Raw genomic sequence first — 24,187 nt, 5'->3', positions numbered from 1 at the left:
AATTAGCAAGAAGAAAAAGGGAAATAACAGTTTTGGGGTAAAAGTCATGATGAGAAAAAATACCCCTATTTTCATCATAGGATTAAATCAAATATATTTTTACAAATGTCTCGGAGAAAAATAATATGCCTGCTAGGAACTGTGTATTACAGTTATTCCCCAATTTTCAGCATATTTGTACAGTGTTTGTTTCTGTCTGGCAAGCACACGTCTGTGTTTGCTTGCACATAGAGAAATGCACATGAAGTAGGAAGGTATACAGACTTTCGACCTCCTCTTCGGTAGCTGAAGGACAAGCCCACACAGACACACGGACACAGACAAAAATACAAATTGTTAGGAAAACCCTTCTGAGAACTCTCTCACTAACATATTGATGCAATTATCTGAATCCTTTTAGGGGATCGTCGAATCGTAAGAGCTTCTAAAACTTTTTGCATGCATTACATGCATGGGCATCCTTTATCTATCGGGAAGAGGTCATATTTGTTCGAATGACGATAAAGTTACATCAGAGAGTTTCCTCCATTATGCTATGTTGACCTTTAAATTAATGTATCGCATGCACATCTATATTTACTTTTAGGGAAACGCCCACGAAATCTATAGGAAATTCTTAGGGGTCCATAAACTGCAACAAATGGAAGTAGGTATTAATGATTTGTTATCAGTGTTCGAAATACTATGCACATCCTTCGTGCTTAACGTGGAATGTGATTTAAAAAAAAAAAAAAGGACATGCACACAATAAATTTGTTCATTGTATACTGTAGTGTTTACTCGCATGTTGCTCCCTCGTTAATTCAGCATGGTTGAAATGAATGATAAGCAATGAAGTTCGAACCAAGTTATTAATTTTCGGTATGGTTTATGTATACATCCATAAGCCATTTTAATGAGGGAAAATAGTCTGATTTACGGGCATTCCGTTTGGGTTGGCATATAGGCACACATGAAAAGACAACAATTCATAAAAACCAGAAATGTCTGTGTGAAAGCTATGTTATATCTGCTGAATACTATCTTTTCTGTTAGTTATATGGTTTTTCTTCAGTAGACACTCGAGTGCAAAGAAAAGTCAGTGAATAATTATGTTCTTTGAAAGAAAACTGAACAAGCCTGCAAATAACGATGCATAATAATAACAATAATAATAATAATATTAATAATATAATAATAATAGAATTGTACAGTTTTAAAATTAATTCCTCTGTGCAGTGATAAGTTGCAAAAGAAAAGTAAAGGCTATATAAGGAATTTTGCACCTTTTTGAAGCATATGAGTTATTAAAAGAGAATTGATGTCGTTTGGCTGATTCCTTTACACGGTGTGGATTAAAGACTAACAAAGCTTCAAAATGGAAAGGAGTCTGATGTAAGTTAATGGGTGCTGATGATAAGGAATGAGGAAGCCCATTCAGCATTAAAGCCACTACTTTAAAGATTTTAAATCATGTTATCTGGACTCGTAGTTAATTCGGAAAACAGTGCTTGGAACTTTACCTTATTTTGGTGTGTATTTGCCTAGAAAATAAGAGAAAACCTCTGGTGTTTTTTTTTTTAAAATGTATTCACAGTGTGGTAGGTGACACTGTTCCACTCTATTTCAATGCAAATTGAGCTTTTTTTTTTCCTTCTTTAAAATGGATATCACTTTAAATGTCATGTATTCATGAAAGTAGTCCGTTATTGCTACAACTGTTGATGTGAATAATACTGTTGATGTGAATAATAGTAAAAGTGCAGAAATACTTTGTATTCACTTAGCTTTACGGATATAACAATTGTTTTAATGGTTTTCTTCATTCAAAAGTTAGGAGTTACTACCTAGGTATGGTACAGACACGGAACAATTAGACATCATACCAAAAACTTGAGATATTTTGATATCATGGAGAAACTAAATTCCATCATGCTCACTTTCTAGATCATGTTCTATGATGAGGAAGTTTTTAATACATTTAAAGAAAAGTACTGGTTTAAAGATTATATAAATGTCCCTAATTTTGTAACGCTTCCCAAATGCATTTCAAAAGCATTTCAAAACATTTGACTATGTACAGTGAGATCCATTTTACCATGACCTGTAACGAAGAATTAACAAACTGAAAATTCCCTGCAGTCTTAAATTTTATCGGGTTACGATACATGAGTTAACGGAAAATGGGGAGGTCTACACTAAGCCTTTGTAACTGCAGGTTATATACACTTCCTGTAGGACATGTAAAGCCGCAGCTCTAAAAATTTCCACTTCAGTTGTGTAATTTATTCTTTAATATCATCAAAACAATGAGAGCTTGGTATAATAAATGCTGCATATTTATATTTCAATACTTCTTTCATCTTTCTGGGACGTAAAAAACGTCGACAGCGTGCAATGAAAATGAAAAGAATAATTAGAATCTGTGGAAACGCTTCTCAGTCTATTTTTGACTGAACGAGACAATGGCCCATTTCTGTCTAAAACTTGTATTCGCGTGTCCGAATGAACGGTTCAGCATCAGCTCCAGTGGAAACTTTTTATGATTATTTGAACTCCTCTTCACACGCGAGTCTCCTCTGAAAACTTTGGAGCACTGTCCTGAACGAAAAGACTCGTGTCATTCAAGTTAATCCGGAAATATAGAATGACCTGATTGGAAAGACTAAATCAAATATCCGGAAAGTAAGCTGAACATTGGCAAATAAAAATAAAAATCCCTTTCAGTAATTACAGGTTATACTCCTGATGTATCCCATAAAGAACAAATGAATTTTAGATTCAGCTTTGTTGGATGCACGCATGGGAAAGGTCTGAAAATACACGAAGTGTTTATTTGTTTTTTTACGCTTGTAACAGAACTGTAATTAGATTCTCATTTTTATCGCTTAAAATTTTGATGGCGTTGTAATTGAATCCCTAGATAAGAGAGAAGGTCATATGATCGTGTTACTGCATCAAAGGGAGAATATAAAGAAGTACAGGCTCATCTGCTGGAGATAATATGCTTTGTATGTTCCTTGTGGTTCTCATACTCTGAATTTGGTACTTGGTGGCCACATAAACATCAGCTTAAGCAATTGATTTCTTCGAACTCTTTTTAACAGTAATCGCCATATTCTCATCTGCATCATCTTGTTGGGCAATTTTAGAGGAACGTATGCCTCTAACAATCGCATTGCTATCAGGTACAAGATGGGAGGCATGAATTGAAGCTGTTGCAATAACTTCACTCAGGAAGCTTGTTGCATGATAGTTACAGATCCTGGTGCGGTTCTGACCATTGTGTGCAAACGCCAATTTGTACCAGTAGTATGTGTACTATACGATACCATTTTTAATATCAGTAAAAGAGCAAACTCATTTAATCAACCGATGTAAGGATTGATGTTCAGGAAATAGCAATGAGCTGAACTCTAGGATTCTATATCCTTCTTCTTGCGGATTGTAATAATCATTGTACGTCAGTTCAGTGTTGGAATGGCACAGTTTCTCTATTACTAGACGCAACGTTCAGAGCCTTACGATCAAGTATGATGGGTGAAATCGACGTCTGGGAATTGGAAAAAGGGATGAATCGTTTTATAATGGTCGTGAATGGCGTCGAAAATTCTCTTCCTAACAATAGAGTTTTTGACAAGTATCTGTTAGAGCTTCTTCAGGCGCCAGACCGTGCAATTGTTCAGAATTACGCTGACTACCCTACGGCAGATGCAAGTGCTGAAAGAAGTTTCAGCAGACTGGAATTAGTAAAAAAAAAAAATAATAAAAAAACTCGCTCAGCAGTGTTTTATGATAGTGTCTGCTGTTAGGGTCATTTCTGCACCATGCAATGTCCATTACGAGATGTTTGGAGATTTTTCTGTGCCTGAAACCATAATTAGATGTAATTGATCGGACTCAAAGTTGTTTTGATAGGGGTCTTTAGACTAGCTACGGCTCTGAGCACAGTACCTGTGTGTGATAAGAAAATATGCTGCATACAATAGTATGTAATTTCTTATAGATACAGGTAATATTGTTAGTTATTAATTTTACTTTTTGGTACTTTGGTTATTTATCTTTATTGAGACACTCAGAAATTCTTGTGTGAATTATGATACCATCACAAAATCTAATTATAATGTACTAAAATATTTGATGTATACATTTTCTTTGAATTAATTTTCTCATTTGTTGTATCTGCAAAGTCTTTCCGACAAAATATATATATATATATATATATATATATATATATATATATATATATATATATATATATATATATACATACACCAGTATTACATTTGATAATTCCTGGCAGAAAGCAAAGGAACTTCTGAAATCTCAATAATACATTTTTACGTTGTTTAATTCTAGTGTTATTATATACGTTTTATTGTTTCCTAAATACTAATATAGCCATTATATTATTTGTATTATTTTAAATTTTACTTAGCACCTCTTCAGGACCTTGCTTAAGTCTCCTGTACACATATTAATAAGACTATTCATCTTCTCTTCCTCCCTACCCCCCGCCGGAAGAAAATACTGCCTGCGCCCGTGAACGACGGGCATATCTCTTACAAACTAATGTGTTTTTTATTTATAATTTAGTAAAAAAAAAATTTTATCAATTTATAGATTAGGTAGAAATGCCGCTTTGAAAAGGTCGCACTGTAAAAGAATCGAATGAAATTAGCACTTGATAGCTCAATTCTCGGTAACAGGAAGAACCTACACCGCTACAAGACAAAGAGCCAATAAGCACACAGAACGGGGCGGTGGAAGAAAGCTGCTGCCAACTATGTATCTTCAATAAAAAGCTTTTATGTATTGTTTGGAAACAATGTGTAAGCAGGTCTCTCTTATGATGCTATATAAGGAACTCCTTTATGAGTTGAACAATGAAGGGCCTTGACAAGATAAAAACAGAATGCAAAATGGCGCAAAAGCTTATCAAGTCACCGACATGGCAACAGTGACTGAGTCTGAGTTGGACAACAAGAGACTAGAGATAGAGAACTTTTGAACAAGGAGTTCGTAGGTGGTGTATTGTGCTGTGCAATGTCCAGGTTTTTCATGCTTTGCGTAGTGACACCGAATCCCTGTTATTTAAAAAACTGAATGGCAAATCAGTAAACCATTACTCCAGAAGTTATGAAAGCTTTAGATCGCCCTTTGAACTTGGTGATCAATCACGCATCTTGTTTTCTGTTGTCAAGCACCCTTGACCTCCTCCAGGTGATGGTGAGTGTTACAAGAGTAATTATTTATTGAGTATTTTTTTTTTTTTTATTTCAACGTCGTGATCTGCATGAAAAATTAGTTATTTCATCAAAGGGAATAGCTGGATTGAGCCAATATTGTTAAGGATTTTTAATGCTTTGTTATCAGTATGGTAATGTACAGTATATATGACTTAGTTTTGTTTATCAGTTTCCAGTTTTACACTAGTATATAATTGCATATTTGTTAAACATCGCTCGAGTAAGTTAAGATTGATTGTGATTTTAGCGCATCAGGCAGAGGCAGTGTAGGAAGCCAATTGCGTTAGAAAGGAAACCTTAACTGTTAAGCGATATTTTAGAATATTTCAGTACATTCTTTTTTATTTATTTTTTTTTTTATTTTGTGGAAGAGAAGTATGATAGAACTTCATTACTGTATTTAAATTACCCGAACCTTTCATCAAATCTCACGTAAATTTATAACCGGAATTCTCCTTAAATGCGTTGAACTCATAGGTTTATGAAGCTCTTATTTTTCACCTTATTGACTTATTTACAATGATTACGGTCTTTCACATTAGAGAATTAGGTGTAGAATAGAACATTAGAAATATCAACATCAGTTGTGCAAGGGCGCGAGTCGACCATAGCTTTCAACTGTCCCCGTTTCACGGTGTTTTATTGTACATTCAATAGAGACCCGAAAATATGTATAAAGTTCAGTTATATACATGTGAGCGATCTAGATGAATAAAATAATAACTAATTGGTCACAGCTGACAATACATAGTTCTCTTAATGGCCGCCAGAGGCTTGTGCATCTACAGCACTGTTCTTGCAGGAATGTAGTTGTCAAATTCTGGAATGATGCTTGATAAATGAAATTTTCTCCATGTTTTTCCAATAAAGTGAAGTGATAATACCAAGAATAATATAGTGCAGTAATAATTTCACTTGTTATTAGGGGTAGATTTTCATTATCAGAGTTATATAACATTGTCTATATCAGTTTTATAGGGAAAATTACTCGGTAGGTAAATGTATTTTATGAAGGTAATGTTAAATACAATTTTACCCCATATAAATTTAACGGATCTTTACTAAATAGTGACCCCCAAGAACTTTAACCCGGTATGTATCCACCTTTGCGGCGTGTTAAGTACAAGCCCGTTGGGGATGACCGTAAAAACATAAACAAAAGAGTGTAAATATCGTAAAGATAATGACCCCAAAGAAATATTAGTCTTAGATAACGACCCCAGAACTTTGATTGTGGTCGCTGTGTAGGAAATATCCAATTTATCTGCCGTAGAGTGAAGTCTGTGTTATTAAATACAGTAATGGCTGCTTTGAGATCATTTGTAAATAAACCGGTATATGGATGAAGTCATTTAACCACGAAATAAAAAAGTGACACATACGATTTATACTTCTGGATACATTTAAGTAAAATTACACGTAATTGAGAGACTAGAATATCACCTTTGTTTAAACTAAGAGGCTTCTTCATTTTAGTATGATCTTTGATTGCTAGTAAGTTAGTTTTCATGTTAGCCGGTTTTCAAGAAAAAATATCGCAAGTCAGTATTTTTATTTACTATGTTTTCGTATGTCTTTTACTCTTGCATTACGTATTCAGTGCGATCAGTCATACTGGAACAAAATTTTCCCGATGAATCTGTGCGTAAAGTTTATGATCAGAACGTAAAAAAAATATAGCTTTTGCGTTCCAGGTCAGTGACTTCACTTTCCGTGTTCTCTCAGTTTGAGGCACTACATGTGCATTACACGTTGATAGCGCTTATCAGTACTGAAACAAAGCACTCTCTACGAATCGAAGCGTAATATTTATGATCAGAAAGACAAAACTAATTCATTGTATTTATTTTCTGTTTTTCCTCAGTGACTCATCACGCATGCATTATTCATTCATTATGATTGTCAATTCTTGAGCAAAAACGTTCAAGTCACTGTATTTATTTTGCTTTTTTTATTCCTCCTGGCACATTACTCATGGAGTACTCTTGATTTCTCAGGCATTGTTTACTAATGAAGAGTAAATATTTCCAAGTTGCTAAATTCATTTTTACTCCGGTTGACTCGTTACTCATGCACTAATCATGTAGGTTTCTAATGTCATAGTAAAAGGAATGATCTAGATGTTAATAAAACCTCTAGATATCAATTAAATGGTATGTGAATCTAGAGAACAAGTCATTCCAGTAAAACTAGAGGTAATAAATTTTCACTAATCAAATATGATAGGTCATTCATTCTCATATTTTAAAGCCATCAGACCAGTGGCAATAATAGCACCAACGATTACCTTTAACTATGCATAACCAGAAACCCATTTGAGTGCGGGGGTATCTTCAGGGCTTTTAGTAATTCGTAGGAACACCTAACAGCAACATAAACAGATATTCTTCCAATGCATTGCCGTGTTTAGAAAGTCAAGATCTGAAACCTAACCATTTTTCCTAAAGCGGGTCATCTTGAAAAAGCAGTCCGTAGGCGGGTGGTGCCATTCGAGCGACTTCGTGCGGTGCACTGTAGACATTACTAAAGGAGTTTGCGGCGCCCCTTCGGCCCCTAGCTGCAGCCATTCCTGCTTCACCCTTTCATCTTGCTGTCCAGCCTCTCTAACTATTACTTAATAGTGCAACTCTAGGGTTTTCTCCGGTTCCATCGCAAGATCCTTCTAGTTCGTCTCATTCATTTTCTGGGTCTCTTTTTGTTGCTGTCCAACCACTCCAACTCCCTCTTCTCACTTTCATAAACACTGAGTGATTGAAATTGCCTCAGTGTTTGGCTTTGCAGCATCAAATTCCTGATACATTCATTCATTCATTTTTTATTTGTTTCCAGCGATACTAATCGTGCCTTGTTGAATCGATGAAAGAAAATTACTAAATTGAATTTTCCAAAACTTTAAATGTTTATTTTCGTGCATGGATGGCGCAATTGATACTTGTTAAGCTAATTAAACGTGTGAGGATATTCCCACATATTTAACAAATCCTTTATCGTTTGAGCTTATTTCACCTCTCTCTCTCTCTCTCTCTCTCTCTCTCTCTCTCTCTCTCTCTCTCTCTCTCTCTCTGTAAAAAAGAGTGTACGTGAGTACATCACTTTTCGGAAGTTTCATTTATGTTCCGGAGGTAAAATTATGCTTAATGAATTTTACTCAAAATGAAACCAACGCACATTTCATGTTTTCAGCATAAATCTGGGACACAGTAATAACTGTTTTTCATATATGCTAGGTTCCTGCTTTCTTCCATTTCATGCATGTTTGTACTTGCATGTCTACAGTATGTGTATTTTGGGTAGGTATATATATATATATATATATATATATATATATATATATATATATATATATATATATATATATATATATATATATATATATATATATTGTGTGTATGTGTGTGTGTAAATGTGTGTGTATGTATATACATATATTATAGTATGGATTTAAGGGTAAAAAGAAGCATCGATGACATATTAATGAATTTTAATTTGGACTGAATTGAACTAGAATTTGTTGATTAATAGGCATTTGTGGGTAAAACTAACGGATAATGGTAAAAAGAAAGAAGAGAAATATGATATGTGACTCAAGTAAGGTCGCAGGATCTCTAAAAGAAAAAAAAAAACTTACGAGAAGCAGAAAGTTAAGTATATCTTAGTTTAACCAGACCACTGAGCTGATTAACAGCTCTCGTAGGGCTGGCCCGAAGGATTAGATTTACTTTTACGTGGCTAAGAACCAATTGGTTACGTAGCAACGGGACCTACAGCTTACTGTGGAATCCGAACCACATTATAGCGAGAAATGAATTTCTGTCACCAGAAACAAATTCCTCTTGTTCTTCACTGACCGGTCGGAGATTCGAACTCGCGACCAACAGAGTGGTAGCTGAGAACGGAACCCGCTCACCCATTGAAGAACTAGCAGTGTATATATTGAGCAAGAATGAGATAGTATGAAGGACTGCCAACCCAACTCTCCTTTATACATGAAAGAATAAAAAATGGAACAGACGAGATAAAATGCTTACGTAATAAATGTGGACTGCGTGGGCTCAAAATGGTGAGAATCACAGAGAAATGAAGTGTAAAAATGTTAGCACACAATGAAGAGATGAATGTCTTTTTTTTTTTTTTTTTTTTTTTTTTTTTTTTTTTTTTTTTTTTTTTGAGATCCCGTCTCAAGGAGATAAGGGAGGATAATGAGCCTGTGAAAATGTTGTATAACTCGTCCGTTTGAAGAAATGCTGGAAAAAGGAAGACCTTGGAATCCAGGAGGCAAGAGGGTGCTTGCAGCATGAGACCTTTAGGAGCAGGATGATGATGATAATAAAGATTACGAGTTTTTTCTATGAATGATACCTCTGATATTAGCAAGGAAGGAAGTGATAATGATGCGTTTTCTTTATTTGCTGTAGATATGATTTGCCTGTATGCAATGAAGCTGACATTGCTGATGATTAAGATGGTGATGATGAAGACGAAATTTCTTTTATTCGGCAATAAATATCCCAATAATAACACTGATGTGGTTGATAATGATGACGAGAAAAACATTGCAGGCGACAATGCTTATGATAGTGTTGGTGCGCTTTACTTCTGAATAATGACCCCTGATTATAGCAATGATGAAGATGCTAACGAAAATATGCCATTTTTTATCCAAAAATAACGATCCACATGATAGCAATAATAATGATGCAAATAGCTTTGATATAATGATGTACTGACCATCAACGGAGAGCTGTATAGGCAGGAATATCTTGGGGCTGGTAGAAACTTGGCACTCGTAAACTCCAGCATCCCGGAAGGTGACTGGATTGATTTCCAGGTGCCAGTCATCGCTGTCCTCCGGATGGTAGACCTGGAAAAGTAGAGACGTATTCACTGACTTCTGGGTGTTAGATCCAATGTGGACAGACAGATACCAATATAGATTTATAGACACTGTCCTCCGGGTGGCAGATGCCCCCTTGTAGTAGACCTAATTAGGAAAAGACACTCGTGCCCATAGCTTCATTAGTCGTTGCCCTCTGAATGGTAGACCTAAAATTAGACTACTATCCGTATGCTAAGGGGTCGGTAGCCTTGATGCGTCTTATCCAACAATTCCTAAAGAAAGCATCTTCCCCCAGTAAACCTTTATTATCCAAATTCTCTATCACTTTATCACTCCATCTAATTCTAATCTTTTGTCCCCCTCGTGACTTCCTACCCCTAATGGGTTCCACCCAAGCCCTCTTCTGTCCTTCTTCCTCACTCATCCGTGCATCATGCCCACAATATCTTGGTTTCTACTCCTGACAGTATTTACCACCCCGGTAGAGGAAGACTCATGTTACTTCCCTTGCCCGTAATAATTTTTCTACGCAATTCATTTTTTTTTTTTTTTTTTTTTTTTTAGTAAACGTCTCTACAATATGTTCTAAGAACCAGGTTAGATCGTTAGCTATCATCAGCAATTGTGGCAGTGAATAGGCAGATAATAATTCCCAGTTGTAAACTTGTTAAGGAACTGAGTACCTTAGCGGTGAGATGAAGTGTTATTATGTAACTTCAGGCCATCAGAAGCTTTGGAAAAACTGCCTTATGATTGTCAGTATACTTTTGCTATACAAGGTAAAACTATTGTAATCATCTGAAAAAGAGTCGCTAACGTTACTTCGGTAATGGATTCATTATTTCCCCATTGTTATTACTAACTTTGTTGCTATGACCAAATGTTATTGTGAGGTCTTTTTTATCAAGGAAAGACTGCTTCATGTAGTTTGTTATTATTATTATTATTATTATTATTATTATTATTATTATTATTATTATTATTATTATTATTATTATTGTCGTTGTTTCTTTTATAGTTGTCATTACTTATATCATTATCAGTATTTAAATTGTTATTACAGCAATTTCCTCTGCAACTTCTGATACCTATATGTATCTTGTGGCCAACAGCAAGAACATTGCTAATTTTAATTTTACATTATTTTTCTTTGCGGAATTACTGTTGCTACAGTGATGCAGTTATTATTATTATTATTATTATTATTATTATTATTATTATTATTATTATTAAAGTAAAACCCGGACATTCATATTTGTGAAGCTACCATATAGTGATTACCTTACCACTATTTTTCTAACATTTTAATTAGGTCCAGTACAAGACTAAAAAGTAAGTTGCTTTAAATGCTTTCGCACAAGGTTGTTTAGTGAATTCATGTATCACAGCCCAAGAAAAAGAACAAATTTGCGAACATTTGCTCTATGAGTACTCAGCGCCTGAGCAAAAGCTGAACCTTTTTTCACATACCTTGAACCGGTCGTCTGTCGTGTAGGTGAAAATGTTGACAGTTAGGATGTGAAGATCGCGCTGTCGAATCCACGATACCTGGCGGACAGGGGATAAGAAACTGTTGTTGATTTTTTTACCACGATCGTCATTCATCAATGTTGTTTATGTATTTTTGGTCAGTCATTGTTAATAACTTGAATTATTATCAAAAGCGGTTTCGCGTCTCGCTCTTGCTCTCCCTGAACTGATCACATAAAATCTATTTTCGAGAAAAAATTGCTCAGTAAATAAGAACTTATGAATGGCTGCTATTAATAGATACATTTTATCATAGATATAAAAATGGCTCAAAACAAAGTGATCTGTTTCATGCTGAAGATGCATCTGAGACTTCCATTACTTTCTTGACCTTTTATCTTAGTGGGAATTAATTCCAGTGTAAAGGAAATTCTCTCAGGCACATATTTACAGTAATATTTCGACGGACATTCAAGAAGCTCAAAACCGTGAATAGCAATCATACACACACACACACACACACACACACACACACACACACACACACACACACACACACTATTATACCCACTGCAATTTTCATGTTGAATCTCAATGGCGGAATGAATCCACCCGTGGAAAGCCTATGCAAACATGTTTTATTTGAAAGATATTATTTATAGTGGCACTCAAGAAGCAAAACCAGAGAAAAGCTCTCATGATCACACGCTCATTCTCTCTCTCTCTCTCTCTCTCTCTCTCTCTCTCTCTCTCTCTCTCTCTCTCTCTCTCTCTCTCACAGACACACGCAAGCTTACTTACATCTTTTTTATCCAGATTGATGACGGTGCAGGGTAAGATAGCCTGCTGGCCAACCATGGCTGTGACGTTGAGGGGGTTGTTGTCGTCGAACCTGGCCGTGTCCGTGTTTGGCTTTCCCCAAGTGATCTCTTGTTGTTCCACGTTCCCCACACTCTGGCTCCCTGCACGAGATTAAAATATAAGACGAAATGTTTATGATATCCGGGGAGACAAAACTGCCATAGAAGGCAGAGGAATCATAATATATCGACGGCAAAAAAGAAGAATCCTCTTACTGCTGCGTACGAGAGTGAGGAGGAGTCTGTTTCAGCTCAAGCAAAATGCATCCGACTTCGACAGATAAATGTGCGCATGAGCCGAGATAAATTCTTATCCGCCGTTGTGGCGCACCGAACGCATTTTTCTCCCCGGCAAATGTGCGAGGCTCTGAGCGGTAAAGAAGACATTCTTCATTCCATTCCCATTTGGATTTTCAAAGGATATTTCGGTTAAAATTGCATCCAAAAGATATTGGGAAATCGAAAAGTTAAGCGTGCATTGTATTGTCGTGGTATTTCCACGAGCGAAATGGATATTTCAGGGCATAAACCATCTTGTACAATACAGCGCCTGTCGTTTCTAGTGAGTGAGCTGTTGACTTGAGAGAATTGGTGATTGGGTTATACGAGTCCTCCTGTTGTTGTTTGTTGTTAGCTTGCCGATTTATTCTCCCTGTGTTAATTCAAATATCGAAGTATCTGAAAGGTTTTAAGGACATCTGAATATAGAGAGGGGTGTGGGCGGGAGGGGGCCCCCCGCACTCGCCTTACCCCTTCCCCTCCTCTAGGTTAAGTAGAATCGGTCACTCACTGAAATCATGTCCGCAGAGAAATATAACTTGAGACATTACGACTTACAGCCCTCACAAAAAGCATTGTACATAAATTTTCATTAGAAATTAGAGACAAAGCATCAAGAGTGCTTTATGAGGATAAATATATTCTAGCTTCGTCTATGATAACGATGGTTTTTGACAGATGTGGCTAAGAACCAAGATATATGCGTCAACTTAAGACCTATCCAAGAAATAATTGAAATTTGAAACTCCCTGTTTAAATTATTTGCAATGAATTAAGTACTTTCATCTCATCGATTCAGCCACGAGTTAATGGAAACAAGAATTGTTATGGAAAAACCCCATAAATACAGTATACAACAGCTTAGGGAATCATATGGAGTACGTACGGTTGTATATGTATGCAATTGTAAATATGTTGAGAAGACATATATATATGATACAAATAATTTGTTTTTAACTTTAAGAATTCTTTTCAGTATTTTCAAAACACCTTTGAAGTCCTTCCTTTCATTCTTGCTTACACATAGCTGAGAGGTACAGCTCTTTCAACGAGGGTTATGTCATGCTATTGTAACGAAGTAATTCGTCTCTCACGTATTTGAAGTAGAAGTATAATCGACATCATTACCCGACTCCCGTCCTTTTGTAACGCTACGTGAACAAAACATCTTTGCAACGTCTCCAATACTTTATGCTGTAATAGAAAGATAATTGGAATTTAACCTGCTTATATTATACGATACCCCGAACCAAGTTCTCAAAGGGAATCGAAAGTAACTTAAGAGCTGTAAAATTTTCCGTAGTTGCCGTTATTTCATCCTAATTCTCTATTCATGGAAATTCAATGCAAGGGATAGAAAAGAGGCGGAGAAAGAAGAAATATGAACACTGAATCGTCGACAAAAGCGCGGATAGGAAAGGAAGGAGGCCGGCTGGAGAGAGTCATTGTTAAAGACTTAAGTCAACAATATGCAAGTCTCCGGTAATTGCCTTCTTATGCTTGATGGATTGTGGCGCATTGGAAACTGGCGGAAGATGGATTGCCAAATACGATATATAGTGGCTTTGTTAGGAGGCATCAGCTCTCACTCTCTCTCTCTCTCACACACACCCATTTACTGTTTCAGGAGGCACTTATTGATTTTAAGAATTTCGTTGTAAAGGTAATTTTCTAAACCTAACGTACTTCACGATTATCTTGAGGGTGGCTTATATATACAGTATATATATATATATATATATATATATATATATATATATATATATATATATATATATTATATATATATTTACACACACACATGCATACATACATATATATAATATATGTGTGTGTGTGTGTGTGCATATGTAAATGTACATATACCTACATACATACATATATACATTAGGTTATTTCCCCAAACTGGGAGTGGCATGCAGAAACCTAATGTATTATTTCTCCAAACTGGGAGTGGCATGCAGAAAAAGAAAAGAGCAATCACTGCCGCTTTCACGCATAAACTGCTGAACCATGGGTGAAAACCCTGAGCATAAAACTCCCACCACAGTAGGCACTTCATATGTACATAGAACGCTCACCAGCAGAGTGTCGAATTTCCATACACACATTGTGTCATTTACCTCTATCTTGCAAAAACTTGCCCACTTCCTGGATGTTGAGCCTCCCCCCCCCCCCATACCTCTTTCACCCACCTGTGCATCCCTTCGTAAGTCGTCCTCTCCTTTCTCTTGGCAGTTCCAAAGTGTAAACTCCTTTCACCAACCTCTCATCCCCCATTCTCTCCTCAATACTGAACCATCAGAAAACACACTGATCCATCATTCAATTTACACTAACACTTACCACTTGTATGTTACTGTATACAACCAACAGTCTCTTTCTGTGTTTTGCATTCAACATCCGTATTTCACTTCCATAGAGGAGAGTTGGCTCAACAGTCACTGTACATACCAGCATTAGCTTTCGTGACACTTCCAGTTTCTTCCCAATCTTTTGCAAACATCCTGCTACCCTTCTTGCTTCACTTACTCTCTGATTCACCTTTCAACTAACTGTTATCTGAAATAGTAACCTCCAAATACTTGTAATAATTTATTGTCTATATTCTATCTTTGTGTCTTATGTATTTATCTCTCTCTCTCTCTCTCTCTCTCTCTCTCTCTCTCTCTCTCTCTCTATATATATATATATATATATATATATATATATATATATATATATATATATATATATGTATGTATGTATGTATGTATATATATATATATATATATATATATATATATATATATATATATAATATATATATATATATATATATATATATATATATATAATTATATAACATGTAATTATATATTATATATATATACATATATGTATATATATATATATATATATATATATATATATATATATATATAAATGCAGGTATAATTTGTCCTTTCATAATGGTCCCATTATTGATTGTATATAAGAGGTCCTCACAAGAAAATAGAAGAAAGAGATACTGGTACTTTTGCCTTTGTTATAAAGTCAACTTCACTACGCTTGAAAATGACCATACAATCAAAGTTTGAGTGTAGGTATCCCCATTTATATTAATGTATAGGGTCCTTTTATATATATATATATATATATATATATATATATATATATATATATATATATGTATATATATGTGTGTGTGTGTGTGTGTGTGTGTGTGTGTGTGTGTGTGTGTGTATACGGTTTAAGAGAAATCCCCCACTTTGTAAATTACTTTATTTTATATATGTCCCTTTTGCGTTAAGTGGCATAGTGCCGTAGTTGACATGTATTCATTAAGCTTAAAAGGACATTCATTACTCCACTGTCTTCAAGAAAATGACCCGTTGGCCTTTATATGGTGTTGACGCATTGCATTCCATTGTGTTGTGTGAAAAGTATCGTCTAATTCTGCAGTAATGGGTAATGAAATTCACTTTGACAGCGGCGCTCTTTTCATAGCCAGAATTGGCAAACAGCCGCTAAGGCTATATTCGACATACTGTAGGCAAGAACGCTTAATTAAGTCGGATTTCCCTCAAACGCCGAAAAGAGGGAGATCTGTCAATGCCTTTACCGACGGGGCTAATCATGCAGTCAAGGCTGAGTGATTCAAAGCGGAAAGGCGGTTCCTTTACAGTCCTTTAAAGATCGTTTATACTCCTTTGGCCTCTTAAATCCATATTCAAAATGGCCAGCGGTTGCTCTGCAGACCTTCCGGGTAGATTTGTATTCATTGGATTCAGACGCGCACACACACATATACAAACACACACACTCACTGCGGAACGAAACTATTCGGTATGGGTGAGGCTGAATTGGTTATCGCAAACCTCGATTTCATATGACTTGTATGCTGGGTGCGAAAATAAGATCAAGCACGGATGTGTCCAGTACTGCATCGTTTGATAACTAGTTTAAAACCTCTCTTTGGCTAGTTTATTAGGGTTTCTAGGGTAAAAGTCAGATAAGGAGACTTCCTTCTTCTTCTTTCGACCTTATTAGTCCCACTGTATAGCAGGGTCGGCCGCTCGAGTCAGCTTTCTCCATCTATTTCTATTCCTTGCATCTTCCTCCCCCAGTCCCACTTCACCCATACCCCTCCTCACCACATCCATCCATCTGATCCGCTGACGCCCCAAACTCCTCCTCCCCATCACTGGCATGTTCTTAGCTCTCTTGATTATGTCCACCTCCTCTCTTCTTATTACATGGCCATAGTATCTCAAACGAGCTTCCCTAGCCTTCTCCTTTGCATTACATATACCACACATTCTTCTTATATCTTGACTCTCCCTCCTTTCCAGTAGTGATATTCCAGCAATCCACTTCACCTTCCAACAGTCCCTCCTCTTTCCTCTTAAGTGCCAGGGTTTCTGCCCCATATAATAGTACGGGCCTGATAACTGTCATATAAATCTTCATTTTGAGCTTTAATGGCATTTTCTTGTTTAAAACAACTCCAGTTACTTCTCTCCATTTTCGCCATGCTTCTTTCACTCTCTGTCTCTCTGCTTTCTCAGTACCTCCTTCTTCTGTTATATTGATCCCAGATAGTTAAATTCATTGTTGTGCTTTAGCACTGTACCATCTTCCACTTGAATGCTTATTTCTTCATGTCCCTCTCTACTACTAGTCATTAGCTCTGTCTTTCCAATGTTCACTTTCAATCCTTTCCTTTCTAGGGCTCCTTTCCGTGCTAAAAACCTTTCTTGCAGTTCTTCTTCTATGTCTGCTATAAAGATAAGGAGACTCAATTGATACAAATATGTAAATAACCCCCTCTGCTCGCTACACACACACACACACAAATAAATATATATATATATATATATATATATATATATATATATATATATATATATATATATATATATATATATATATTTCTTGCATTTATTTACTTTTCCACGTAGTTGAAGTACTGATTGATCAAGTAGAAAAGATATTTGCACATTTCAATTTAAATTGTCAACCAAGAACAGCTGACATTGCAGCTGTTAGTTTCCTGTGATCTCTTTTTCTCTTTCTGTTTGTTTCAGAATGAAAAAATATCTCTTATGTGAGGTTTTTCTTGTTATTTAGGCTGAAAGAAATATACTACTGATTTTCTGTTACTTCCCTCCTTAGTTTTCATAAAGGGTCACATTAGTTCTTTTTTTTTGCAGTACGTTCTGTTTATTGGTGAATGTCGAAAATAATAATGTCCTTGTGATATATATATATATATATATATATATATATATATATATATATATATATATATATATATATATATATATATATATATTATACATATACATATATATTTACATATATATCTTACTGAAGTCAATGTCATTGTTCGCAGATACTATTTTATTACCAAGACTTTGAATCAGTCTACACTTCTTTTTCTCTTTAAGCAAACTTCTCAGTAATAAGGAAAAATTATTCACGTTTCTTTCCATTTACTTATTCGAGTCGACGGACCGCTTCGTCGCTCATCGGCGACATTTCCAGGGCTAAATTACAAATTGCCATACAAGGTTTTTAGTACTACATGCGGATTTACGGCTACGCCTGAAATGTTAAATATGACGTCATTGGGTAGAGAATTTCTATTGGTTGGTGGGTCTTATTGTCTCCTTGGCGGTTTGTGCGGAGCAAGGGCATTCCTGATACTCCGTAGGAGGCACCCTGTGTCGCACCGTGCAGTAAAGGGCATGATTCCCGTCTCTAGCAGATAGTCTTGATTTGCTTAGTTTCTGTAGTCGTGTTCGGGTGGTGCGACCTATGTCGCAATTGCTGAGGACTTGACATGTCCCTTCGGTACATTTTTTGTATATTACAATGGTCGACTCCCACATCTCTCTACGGGAGGTTGTGATATTTCGCACAGTGTGTGTATGTGTATGTGTGTGTGTGTGTGTGTGTGTGTGTGTGTAGAACTCTGAAATTCCGCTACTTGTGTCTTTCTTGTCCACAAATCTTGAGTCATCTTCAGTCTTCTGTCTCATCGTTGACATTTATGTGGGACTTGATCCTACACTTCACCTGTTGTCCAGAATGTAAGTGTGTTTGTGATTATGTTCTTTGTGTATGTATATATATATATACACATATATATATATATGTATATATATATATTTATATATATACATATATATATGTGTGTATGTATGCCCGTGTTTGTGTTCTATATATATATATATATATATATATATATATATATATATATATATATATATATATATATATATATATATATATATATACACACATACATACATACATACATTATACACATATATATGTATATATGTCTGTGGTATGTGTGAACCTGATGAGGAAGACTAGTTACTGAAAGTAATACATATATCTATATATACATATACAGAAATGTATATATATATATATGTGTGTGTGTGTATGTATATTTGTAGATGACAGAACAATATCATCACAGCTATGATAATTTCAAAATATGAACGCTGACTCATATGAACGGTATATTTGTCATTACAACATTTACGAACAAAACCTTTCCTTTAGTTCCGAGGAATCGAACAGAGCTCTCGAAACGCTCATGATGCAAAAACGTTTGGACTCGAACTTCCGAAGTGACTGGCCCGGTGTTATTGCTCTCTGTCACGAAGGAAGGCCCAGGAAGACCAAACTCCAATTTGGGCGGCGTCTCATGTTTAAATCATTTCGTTTCCAGAGGAAAGTCAAATTGCCCTGAGAGCAAAACGGGTAATATTTTCCCCGAAGGAAATGAATATTCCTCGCCGAGTTAAAAATATCTCACTCACGAGTAGTGGGCTTGTTTACTTATATATCGCGTTATTTACTTACTTACTTGCCAGTTGATTTATTTCTGTTTTTTATTTATGTCTGGGATGGTAGATATTTGATCTAAAAAAATGTCGGATGAATTGGCAATGCTGTATTTTTCGGTTTACAGGCAAGTTCTCTGACTACTATTTGCATCTCTGTAATTAATACAGCAGACTAGTTTTGATATTTCATCTCCCTGTACGTCTGGCCAAATTCATGGTGTTTGCTAAATTGTGGTTATATGTTTGTATCACTTTCTTAAATTAATTTTCCTGATGCCCCGCCGTTTTTCGAACATACTATCCAGTTTTATTTTCTTAACAAGGTATCTCTTGACAGCAACGCTCCATCAAATTTATTTTATATCATGATAATCTTACGTTCTTCCCCGTTGATATTTGTTAATTGCATGTTAGAGATATTATTAATCTCATTGGATTTATTTCGTTGCTGGTATATAGACTGTGGCCCCCTAGCTATGTTGTTCAGTATCCTATTGTTTGTTTCTCCCGTATTTCAGTCACTTTTAATGTCTTTTTTTATGGTTTCCCTTCTGTTCGATTAAAATCTTTTATTCGTAAACTATGCTTTAAAAAGTATGCTATTCGTCATTATGTTTTTTTTATTATCATTGTTTTTAATGTCATAGGTATGTTAGTTATATTGTTTTCTATGCCTGCATATTGATTACTGTTCGCATTTACTGGATACCTACCATTTCAAAGAATTCTGTATTGATTTTCTTCACTAGATGTGTAAAGAAATACTGATGTTACCACATTCGACCCTCGTGATTTTTGGCAGTTGTAAGATAATGGCAGTCGTCTAGAATACGTGAAGTGATTCAACGACGAGTTTCACTGATCGTCAGTCTTTCAAAAGTTTTGTTCTATCCTTTCCTTCTGTGTGTGGGTTTTAAATAGTTCAAACTGCCTATCCCACATTCTCTCTCTCTCTTCTCTCTCTCTCTCTCTCTCTCTCTCTCTCTCTCTCTCTCTCTCTCTCTTACTAACCAGTCCCATAATTCACTGAGAGGGCAATGGAGGCACACTGATTTCTTGCGCAAAAGAGCCTGTGCCGTTTTTCTCCCTGCCCTGCAGGGGAATAGAACGTAGGTGTCTCGTTTGTGAGCCGAGAGTGCTGCCATTATTTCACGGTGACCAAAATTGATGCCTCAAAAAAGACAGGTATAATCCGCTCATGGACAGTGAGACAGAAGAGTCATTGTTCCGTACTACAGTAATCCAGTGTTAGTTGGAGAACGGCTACTGCATTAAGCAGCTTCCGTTAAGACACACTCTCCTCGTTTAGATAGGCTCACCTAATATCCTGTCCATATTTGCCGCCGTATCGAGCGTTATATCACGGAAGGCTAATAAAGGGTATCTACGGAATTCGCTGCAAGTTGTTTGGTTGTGGGAATCGGTGCCTCTCGCAGGCAAATGGCATTATACCAATTCCCCCCACCTTCCACGTCCTCCCCCACCCATACAGTAATGCGCAGTTCGACCATCCAACACATTCCCCCTGCATTATCATCTCTTTTAGCAATCTATTTTGTTTTTGTCCTTTCCCTAACAACTCTTTCTACAAGAAGATTGAGGACAAACGCTGTATGAATAAGTCATTGTTTCCTTTGTGGCAGAAATTTCCATCAGAAAACTCTTTCATGAATGATTAATTGAATTATTTTTACCCTACATCCAGTTCAAGTGGACCACTGCAACGCTGTAGCCTCGCATTTCACTTTTGTTTCAGCACAAATAATCAAAGCTGTGAAAAATTAACCTAGAGCATTTCACCACCTAAATGCTGAAATGCTTATCACGAAATGCCTGCAAAATTCATTCACCATATTTCAGACCAATATCATTTGGCAAATTCCAAATTTTCATGTCAATGTCCAGCCATGAGGCCAGATTCCTGCGGGATTCACATCTGCATTTACGTTTGGACTAATGAATTACGTTCGTGTAGATTAAAAATGAAAATACGAAGATTTTTATATTTCAGTCATTAAAAGGGTGCCATAGAAATCTTGTAAAATTATTTTGGACACTGATTAACATTTCACATATTTAGTATCTTCAAGCCAAGAGGATACAAATTCAGAAGACTATTCGTTACGAAGAATTTGAACATTAAGCCTAAATAAATGTAAATACGATGAGAAATCTAACGTGACTGGAGGCTGGAGAAGGTAAAACATAAAAAAACAATGAAAAGCCAAATTTGCATCAGTTTACCTCGGAACATTCTGTCCTAGAAAAAAAAACTTAGTAATTTAGTTCTCAGCAACAAAGGACTTAATTCAAATGAAAGTTATACTGTAACTCCGGTTACGAAACTGTATCTCATTGGAATGCATTTTTCAGCTTAGATATATAACGGTATCACGGGTGAAACTCTTTAATCGGGTAAGTGAATGGCTTTACGCGAACACTGAATATCAGAGCCCAAAAATATGGTGTATACTCGTTGGTATACAGGGAATGCCAATTTCTACTCAGACTGGACTAGGAAGAGTTTCCTACAGTCTCCAGGGCCGTAACCATTACTGTCAATCAAAATACCGACCGACTGCACTAACTTTGCAAAACGAGGAATAAATGAGTAGACAAGGAACAAAAGTATAATCAAGGGAAATCAAGAATACGAGGGTGACATTCGTTTTTCCGCGTAGTTATCCGTAGACTAAAAAATATTCAGTTAAAAATGAATAGTGATCTGAATTCCCTATACATAAAATTGTAAACACGGATTCCTTTCTCGGGAGGACAGAATAACGTCATTTTAAATAAACACTTGTGAAGTGCCTCAAGAGGAAAGCACTATAAACTGGACCCTACTTAATGTTCCCTTGATCACCCAGCTCGTATTAAACAAAAATAGAGGGTCAGGGGAATCAACGCATTTACTCTTCCAACGACCTTTATGGGTCCACAGATCAGTAATGGCTTCGCCATAGAAACTTTATTCCAGTAATTATACAACTTTTCTTGGAGGACTGACAAAATAAAAGTGGATGACGATGAACGCCGTATTTAAGGATTGTTTCGTACTAGCCTGCACTGAGAAGTATGAAGAACAACATCAGTAAACCAGGCGCAAGTTGCTTTATACGAGGTCATTAAAATCATCCTTCCAAATGTGATACTAAAGACAAACAGAAAATCTGCAGTTCATACGTATGTGCGCGCACGACAAGGATTCTTGTGTGTGTGTAGGTGTTAAATATCACGCGAACACTAACATAACGCAGGAATGTGTGTATGAAATGAATTACTCGTACTCCAAATTTATCTCAGAAAATCATTCTCATTACATTTTTCCTTATTATATAATGTTCCATAGAGAAAACGCTCTATGCTTCAGTAGCAAAATGAATGAGTGGAATCGCCTGATGATATTCGACTTTTAGATGATAATATCCTTGCATCAGAAATACTGGCATAAAATCAAAACATGATAGCTAATGTTACTGGTATTTATTCTAAATTTGAAATGCAAATATGAGCATTAATCTCGAGCAACATCACACTTCGTTTTAACGGATGCACTTAGTCTTTGCCTGAGTATTCAGCGAGCCAGTTTTTAGTTTAGCGCTGATTTATCACTCAGAGGAGGGTAAGAGACAGACAAAAAAAAGAGTATTTCGCCTTTCCTCTCCACCCCCTTTATGCTGTTCTCCATTAGATATATCTTCTGTCCCTCCTCACTCTGAGAGTCTTGAATTTACCATCATCCGTGGAAGCTGTTGTTTCAGTTACAGAACCGCTTTGTTTGCCTTTCAGGTTACGGCCTTTTCTGTTTGAAGTCGTTATTTTCCTTTTGTGATCACACCTGCAAGTTATGTCGGTTCGGAATCTGTAACCTGCAGAATGTGAACGTTGACCCCTCTCTTTGTAACAAATATCTTCTTTCAGTTTCCCAGTCCAGGATCAGATATATATATATATATATATATATATATATATATATATATATATATATATATATATATATATATATATATATATTGGAAGGCAAAATTCCAAGCCTAAGGATAATAAGAATTCTTCCCTTATAAACAAAACATACTTTGCGTACCACAGTGTTTAATTCCTCAAAGTATGTTTTGTCAAAAGGGAAGAATTTTATATATATATACATACACACACACACACACACACACACACATATATATATATATATATATATATATATATATATATATATATATATATATATTATATATATATATGTATGTATTCATGCCTTTTTCTCTAAGAATTGGTGGTTCAAGATGTTCCTCATCTGGTCTCAGCAGTCATTCTGAGATAAAGTTTCTAACCTGTCATAATGCACAAAGAATTCGACCCACTCGATCCAACCAAGTACCAGTATACAATTTACAGTCACCAGGGGGTTTAACGGAACGTGATAAATGATCCCACTTCTCTCACTAATCGAACGCGGGTCCTCCTCCTTGCGAGGGAAGAGTAATGACCACTAGACTGCCAAGATTTTAGATACTTGATCCAGCAGTGAGAGCATATTGCAAGCCAAAATTTCCCCTCCAATTCCTTTGCCAAAGATCACCGCAGTGACCTGTGTATCTTATTCCTAATTTACTTACGTTCCCTTCTGCTTGGAGGGATAGCGGCGGCAATTGCCTTCTCTCCAGA

At 36.0% G+C, this 24,187-nt stretch overlaps 2 protein-coding genes across 3 annotated transcripts in view; one reads left to right on the top strand and one right to left on the bottom strand.

Moving 5' to 3' along the window:
• LOC136848792 (methyltransferase-like protein 22) overlaps positions 1–24,187 on the top strand; it is a 276,110-nt gene that overhangs the window by 704 nt on the left and 251,219 nt on the right. Inside the window, exon 1 of one of the 2 annotated variants that reach the window (XM_067121424.1) lies at positions 5,103–5,208. The exons of the other annotated variant lie outside the window; for it this stretch is intronic. The gene's annotated coding sequence lies outside the window, so the exon portion shown is untranslated. Of the gene's footprint in view, positions 1–5,102; positions 5,209–24,187 lie in introns of those variants that run through there. 2 annotated transcript variants of the gene reach the window in all.
• The window catches only part of LOC136848793 (lachesin-like), a 113,325-nt gene that overhangs the window by 32,692 nt on the left and 56,446 nt on the right, over positions 1–24,187 (bottom strand). The window contains exons 2-4 of the mRNA XM_067121428.1: positions 12,337–12,497; positions 11,536–11,613; positions 9,957–10,089 (exon numbers count right to left, since the gene is read on the bottom strand). Coding sequence (XP_066977529.1) covers positions 9,957–10,089; positions 11,536–11,613; positions 12,337–12,497 — 372 coding nt within the window. The remainder of the gene's footprint in view (positions 1–9,956; positions 10,090–11,535; positions 11,614–12,336; positions 12,498–24,187) is intronic.

This window comes from Macrobrachium rosenbergii, chromosome 19, assembly GCF_040412425.1.
Source record: "Macrobrachium rosenbergii isolate ZJJX-2024 chromosome 19, ASM4041242v1, whole genome shotgun sequence".
Taxonomy (NCBI): Eukaryota; Metazoa; Arthropoda; class Malacostraca; order Decapoda; family Palaemonidae; genus Macrobrachium; species Macrobrachium rosenbergii.
This window is presented reverse-complemented; position numbering and strand designations above follow the sequence as displayed.